The sequence below is a fragment of the Nicotiana tomentosiformis genome, chromosome 9, assembly GCF_000390325.3.
Source record: "Nicotiana tomentosiformis chromosome 9, ASM39032v3, whole genome shotgun sequence".
NCBI lineage: Eukaryota > Viridiplantae > Streptophyta > Magnoliopsida > Solanales > Solanaceae > Nicotiana > Nicotiana tomentosiformis.
The window spans coordinates 61,899,020-61,907,097 of record NC_090820.1 but is presented as its reverse complement, the minus strand read 5'-3'; the positions used below and the strand labels follow the sequence as shown (position 1 = coordinate 61,907,097).

The following is an 8,078-nucleotide window of genomic DNA, read 5'->3' as shown; positions in this document are numbered from 1 at the left end:
TCTTCTGAATTTAAAAGCAATAAATACTTGTATTAGTAGAACTATATTATTATGAATAAATCAGATAAAAATAAAATCTTGAATGATATAAACCAATCCCTGGCAGTTACAAACATTGCCAAAATAGAAAATGATTTACAAAATTGGAGTATTCCTAGAGAATCCTACAGTACTATTTATCATACTGGTAAGTTTGATTTTATAAAAAATTATAACATCAAAACTTGTGAATCTGCTATTGCCATCAATAACTCGATAGAAACAATCAAGTTATTAGCTGCACAAGACATTCGACATTACAGAAAGAATTTCAATTTCCTTCATATCGGATTAGTACAAGTGGCGGTCAAACCTTTATACAGATTAGGTTTAGACACCCCTCTCTGTCTCTTACTAAGAGATGACAGACTTCTTAACTTTGATGATTCTTTGTTAGGAGTTTTACAAAGTAACTTTGCCCAAGGCCCAGTATACTTTAATTGTAATCCAAACTTTTCTGTTGACATAAATGATCAAAATGTTGTGGATACATTAACTCTTAATATAAAAACAAAAAATATGAACAACAAAGTTAATACAAGAGAGATAGCTGTAGTATATAGAGTTTATTACAGACTAATGAAAACAACGTTAGCCCCAAAAGCTAAGATCGAAAGTAATAAAGGAGTTACTATGCTCATGGAAGAAAACCAAGAATATAGTAATACCTTCGTCCCTAGAATGATTCAATGGGATGAAATTCTTTCGAAAGATGAATGGAGTTTCAATTCCATTACCCAACCAATTTATGAACCTGAGAGTTCATACATTGAACAAGTCATTCAACATCCTTCTGGAGCAATAGACTTAAAATTCTTAAGTCCTGGTTCGACTAGTGAAGCTTCTTCCAGTAAAAGAATGACCTTTACTAAACCTGCTTCTAAGGATAGCAAGAGTGATGAAGAACTTATCGAAGAAATCGATACAAAACTTAAAGGAGTAGATTTTAATAAAACTGTTCCCAAAGTTATTTATCAAAACAGACCCTTTATATCTACTCCAAAAAGTCCAACTGCTGAAACAGTTGATCAATTAACAATAATCCGAGCCGATGACTTTGAAATTAATTGGAAAAGTCTAGATGCTCAGTGGTTACATCCCAACAATATCATCAATCGAAAATGGTATGTAGATACTTATTCTTTAGAACAAAGATTATCTTTTAAAGATAAATGGATTAAAGACTTAAAAAGAATCAAATGTGATATTGATTTCTTTAAATGGTTTGAAATAACTGGACAGATTCCAAATCAAAAGGAGTCTTTAAAAATGATTGTTAATAAATGGTATACCAAAAATAAAGGTATAATAGAAGATATTAATCCACCCTTAGAAGAAATTCTATTACCAGTCCAAAGCGAAGTAATCACAGCTTCCCCTTTTAAAAGAGAAAGTGTTCATACCGATAATGGACCAACCAACAAAGACATTAATAAAATTATTGTGCAAAATAATTACACAAATAATTTATTACATGTAGTCTCTAATCAGTTAAAGGATACTAATAAATTAGGAATCCCTACAAGGTCTATAACAACCTCTAAAATTGAAACGCATCCATTAATAAAGCTTCCTGATTATTCCAGAGAGAAGTTTCCAGAATTACAAGAAAAAATTGATTTTTTAGATGAACTTCTTGAACAAATCGAAGAGAAACTTATAACAAAATTAGTAATCTCTAAACCAGAAACTACCTCAAATAAAGCTACTACTAGCATTAATAATAAATCCATAGAACTTCAAAATTTAATTAAAATATTAAGTTCTATAGAAAAGGATTATAATGATTTAAGAATAAAAGAAGATTTCCCTGGAAAAAAGGAAAAACTCGAGTTTTTAATACAATGCTCCAGAAAAACCTCTGAAGATATTAATAAAATCGAAACAGTCTCTACTATCAAATCTATTGATTCTGAAATCAACAGAATTACTAACGATCCAAGACATTCTAATAAAAAGAATTACTATGGAAGGGCTTCATTCCCAGATGTACAATTTGAAGAAGATATCTATTTAACCAGTTCTAGTCACGAAGGAACTGGTATCACAGAATGGAACATAGACGGATTGGCTGAAAGCTAAATCTACAAAAAACTACATGAAGTCGGTATTGTAGTAACTACCTATAAAATGAAAAGAGCTTTAGACAAATATGTCGCTACTTTAATAATTTCAGGTTTCACTGGTATGTTAAAAAATTGGTGGGATAATTATCTTACAGAAATGAATAGAAATCAAATCCTAGGAGCTACTACAGTAGCAACCATAATAAAAACTGAATCAGGAATGCAAGTTGCAGAGCAAGAAGCTAGAGAAGATGCTTCTGCAACTTTAATCTACTATATTGCTAACCACTTCATTGGAGAACCAAAACTTTTCCAAGACAGGAGTTTAGAACTTCTTAACAATCTTAACTGTCCAAAATTAACAGATTTTAGATGGTATAAAGATATGTTTATAGAAAAGGTTATGATTAGAGAAGACTGCGGTAGTACTTTCTGGAAAGAAAGATTTATCAGTGGTTTACCAAGATTATTTGACGAAAAGGTAAGAACTAAAATCAAAGACAGATTTAACAGTCAAGTCCCTTATGACAATCTCACATATGGGGATTTAATCAGTTTTATTAATGTAACAGGCCTTGACTTATGTACAGACCTAAAACTTAAAAGTCTTATTAAAAAAGACAGACTTCAATCCAAAACAGAATTAGGAAGTTTCTGGCAAGACTTCGGTTTCAAAACTATTGCTGCTCCATCCAAAAGAGCAAAACAACACAAGAAATCTTCTGAAAAGATAAAAAGACGCCATAAGCGTAAAGAAAAGAAAGAAGGAACTCATAAGAAAAGAAGATTTAAAAGACGTTCTAAAAAAGAACATGGTGATAAATGTTGGTCATGTGGTAAGACAGGGCATAGAGCTAATGAATGCCCAGTCACCAACAAGAAAAAGAAAAAGGTTAATACCTTAGAACTTGATGAAAACATTAAAGAAAAGCTATTTGCTATTCTTGAACAAAATAAAAACAGCACATCATCGTCGTCATCAGATGAAAGCTATTCTGACAGCGACAATGAAATGATAAACATGGCATATAGCTCAGACAGTAGCAGTAGTTCTCAAGAAGACAATTGTAACTGCACTGGTGCAATATGTGTGTACAAATAAAATTCTATTAAAGTCCTTACTAATGACTCTAAAGAAGTATTATTTGATATTATCAATCACATAGATGATGAAGATATTAAAACAAAATACTTAAAAGAATTAAAAAACATTATTATTAATCAGAAAGAAAATCATCATAAAATAGAACCCTTTAATATGAAAGAGGTTATGAATAGATTTTCAGCCAAAGACGATAAACCAACTATTCAACATCTCCAAACAGAATTAAAATCTGTAAAAGATGAAATAAAAATGGTTAAGCTTAGACTTGACAAAATAGAAATGGAAAATCTTACTAATGAAGTATTACAAGCTGCTAATAAAAAAGAAACTATTGGTGAATACTTCACTGATGATGATAATTCAAAAATTGATAAAGAATCAACTAGCGGTACAGTTGTGGCAAAAATTTCTAAAGTCAGAGCCCACAGTTATCATATTCCTATTACCTTAAAGGTAAAAGATATTACGATTAATAGATTAGCATTATTAGACTCAGGTGCAGATAGAAACTGCATTATGGAAGGAATAATACCAACCAAATACTTTGAAAAAAGTACTACAAAATTATATTCTGCCACAGGAGAAAAATTAAAGATAGATTATAAACTATCAAAAGCCCACATCTGTAATGATGGAATCTGTTTTATAAATAATTTTGCGGTAACTAGAGATATTAATGAAGAAATTATCCTAGGTATACCTTTTATAACTCAGATTAAACCATTTCATGATAATTTAAAAGCTATCTGTACTACAATATTAGTAAAGGAAATAAAATTCCCTTATCTTAATTCTATCTCCAAAGAGGAAAGTGACTTCCTCAAATCAAAGACTATTTTTAAAATAAACCTGCTTTCAAATCAGGTAAATTATTTAAAAAATGATATAAAAGTTCTCAAAATTGAACAAACTTTAAAAACCCCGGGAATGGAGGAAAGGATAAAAACTTTCCAAGAAAAACTCGAATTGGAAGTTTGTTCAGATTTACCTAATGCCTTCTGGGAAAGAAAAAGGCATGAAGTCGAACTTCCTTATATTAATGAATTTACTGAACAAGCCATACCCACAAAGGCTAGGCCAATTCAGATGAATCGTGAACTCATGGAAGTTTGTAAAAACGAAACAAACGATCTCCTTAAAAAGAAGATTATCAGACCCTCTAAGTCACCTTGGAGTTGTGCAGCTTTTTATGTTAATAAAAGTGCAGAAAAGGAAAGAGGAGCTCCCATATTAGTTATTAATTATAAACCATTAAACAAGGTTTTACAATAGATTAGGTACCCAATACCTAATAAAAGAGATTTATTAAAAAGAACTTATAAAGCTAATATTTATAGCAAATTTGATATGAGGTCAGGATTTTGGCAAATTCAAATTAGCGAAATAGATAAATATAAAACTTCCTTTAATGTCCCCTTTGGACAATATGAATGGAACGTAATGCCTTTCGGGTTAAAAAATACCCCATCAGAATTTCAAAACATTATGAATAACATATTCAATCCATACAGTAATATGTCAATTGTTTACATTGATGATGTTTTAATATTTTTTGAAGATATAGAATCTCATTTTAAACATTTAAATACGTTCTTCAAAGTCGTAAAACATAATGGACTAGTAGTAAGTGCTAAGAAGATTAGGTTGTTTCAAACAACTATCAGATTCTTAGGACATGATCTATACCAAGGCACTTACAAACCAATCTGTACGATGGGTATTTCCGTGTGATTTGAAATGAGATTGGTTGTTGGTTATTACCATGCAAAAAGAAAAAGAAAGAAAGTTGAAATTCTGTTATGATTACTCATTCATTAAGCACTTACATGCCCTTTACTTTGGTTTCTATTAATATTTGTTGTTTTTATGATACCTTCCGTTTGAGTTCTTTATGTAGCTACCTTTATGCTTTCCATTTAGCCTGTACTGTTATAGCTATGTCTTTACCTTATTTGTTACTGTTACACCTATGCTTTTACTTGATTTACTTCTACTACATGTCCTCTTAGAATTCATTCCTTTACTTATTATTAGCCTATACTCGTTACATGCCTCTAATTGTCACGTGATTTACTTGTTAGATACCTAAACCTGCTACATGTCTTCACTCAGTACATGCCTTTAATTGCTACATGTCTTAACTTACTATATGCTTTTACTTACCTTATGCCTTTACGTATTAAATGCCTTTACTTGCTACATGATTTCATATATTAAATACCTTCATTTAATCTATGTTCTTACTTGACAAACATCTTTACTCGTTTCATGTTCTACTCTCCTTTGCTTAACCAGATTGGGTAACTTTTAGATTGGCTGTGTGTTATGCTTTGTGGAAGCCTTGTCATTATATACGGTAGACTAGCTTTTGATATTGGACTGCCCATCTTACTCTGTTTGAGTTGTATTACCTAGTTGAATACCGCATGTTCCTTTTCTTAGTGTCACTTTGTGAACTTTTCCCTCATTTGGTTGTTGTTGCAGTTTCAAATTATATTACTGTATATTGGGATCGGATTGCACACCACAACAGTATTTATTGATGTTGGGATCGGGTTGCACGCCGCAATAGTGTTAATTGAGATTAGTATCGTGTTGCACATTGCAATAGTATTGTTTTGTGATGTTTGGTTATGATCCTTGCACGTACTTCATGATTATTGTTTAATTTGTAGAAATGAGTATGCGGTTATGACTTGTTGCCATGTCTGTTCACTTCTCCATAGCTCTCCAGTTGATGCTCCTACCATTATTCGACATATCTCTTGCCTTGTTTCTTCTGCTTATTATCTGAACAGGTACATAGTAAGTGAGTATCTTTAACTTAAAACCTCGTCACTACTTCATCGATGTTAGTCAAGATACTTACTGAGTACAAAGGGTCAGTTGTACCCATACTACACTTCTGCACCTTATGTGTAGATCTTGGAGTTGTGTAGCCGTGGAAGACGAAGCCATGCGTTGAAGACGCACCTGCGTTCCAGATTTAAGCTACATAATTGTTAATAGTAGTGTAGGATTCATCTTTGTTTATGTAAACTTCAACAGACATTGTATTTATTCTTCATATAAGTTTGTAAATCTAAATTATAGTGGCTCATAACTTGTTCTGCCAATTCTTGGGTTATTGTATAAAAATTCAGTTGTTTCACTTATTGGTTCTTATTAAGTTCATTAGAATGGTGTTGATTGTTATTTGACTTACCTAGCGGGCTGGATTAGATGCCATCACGACTAGGTAAATTTTGGGTCGTGATACTCAAATCACATTTTTTACTTTATCCATGACATTACATTTTACAATATTGAATTAAATTTTATTTTAAATTGTATATATTAGTTATATTTGTGACACAATATATAAATACATGGAAGACGAAATCATTTATTTCAAAAACAGATCAAATCCAATCAAATCTCATGGCTTGTCAACATCTAATGTGATAATACATCTGATGTGACATGATAATTTATGTGGCATGACACTTGATGTGAAAATAAACTCTTTTACCCAATGGGTAAAACTCTTTTATCTAGTGGGTAAAAAATATTCCTACGCCAATATAAAGGGCTTCATCCCTCACTCGTTTTTCAACACTTGCATACATTCCACATTTACACTTTATATTTTTATGATATACCCATATTCCAAATGGGTCCTAACCTTAATTTTGTTAAAAACAAAAGCTCTCCTCGCTTTTATTTTTTTACAAGAGATGCCCGCCTCATTTCCTTTTAGTCCATTTCTCTCCCTCTCTCTGTATTGTTGATGTAGCCAGAGAATACCACAGGCTGGCCAACACTTTTCTTCTCTCAAAACTCCGGTTGGTTGTTTTGCTTTCCCACTGGCGGTACGACTAGTGACCAGGGAAGGAATGGTAGGAACCTAACCAGGAAAAATGCTCTGACGACTTTTATCTTCCTCTTCTTGACTCAATCTTCTTTTGATTGATTATACATATGTCATAGTCAATCAGATCTGGATTAATGATGCTGAAAATGGTTCTCCCTTATCTCGTTTTGATGGCAGATCCAATACTATTAAACCAGACCCAACCCCGCTTTTGAACCCTGATCTTGCTGGAAAAGTCCTTATCCCCCCCCCCCCCCTCCCCCCAATTTTTGTTATTGCATTCTCTCTTTCTTTTCTTTTGTATAGGTAAAACAAATATGCGTGGTGTGTCTCATCTCCGGCGATTGTTGGTCTAGCCGAAAAAGTCTTCCGGCAACCTTTTTTACTTTCTCTTATTTTGTTACTCTTTATATGGCACTTGTCTCGATTTAAAATGTTCTGGAATAATTTTGTATTGATTGAGGCAAGACTTTGTAACTGGTGCGTTTGCCTTGGCCACTTTTGCCCATTTGGTGCTGCTTCGCTTCTCTATTGTCGATGTCGTGTTGGTTACAAGATTTTGATATATTTTGTGATGGTTAGGTAACATTGTAACATTGTTTTGCTCGTCTCTTTTGTGTTTTCCATTGCTGATTTTGAACATAAAAGGATATAATCTTTGAGGCCATAATGTTATTGTCGGATAAGCACTAATTTGAAGAAACACTAATAGGATTTTGGCCTAGGAGAATAACATACAATGTATTTGTGTCCATGTCCCTCTGATTTTCCCTATGTTTGACCCTTTCGGACCCAAGAAATATTTAACAAGGCGATGACGATAAACTCAATGGAAAAGAAAAATACGAGAATATGATGAACCGACACTTCTGATGGTCACACGGTTGCACACTGCAGTCGCAACCAAGGCGGTTCCCATTTCATGTCTAGACGGAATCAAATATACAATCCGAGCCTCTCAAAAATATTTTCAAACTATTTTTAAAAAAAAAACTTTTCCAAAAATATTCCTAAA

At 32.5% G+C, this 8,078-nt stretch overlaps 1 protein-coding gene across 1 annotated transcript; it reads left to right on the top strand.

Annotated features, from left to right (window-relative positions):
• Window positions 1-2,169: 2,169 nt before the first annotated feature.
• Window positions 2,170-3,207, top strand: LOC138898874 (uncharacterized). The gene has a single exon (XM_070184980.1). The coding sequence runs from the start codon at window positions 2,170-2,172 to the stop codon at window positions 3,205-3,207; it is 1,038 nt and encodes a 345-aa protein (XP_070041081.1).
• The last annotated feature ends 4,871 nt before the right edge of the window (window positions 3,208-8,078 follow it).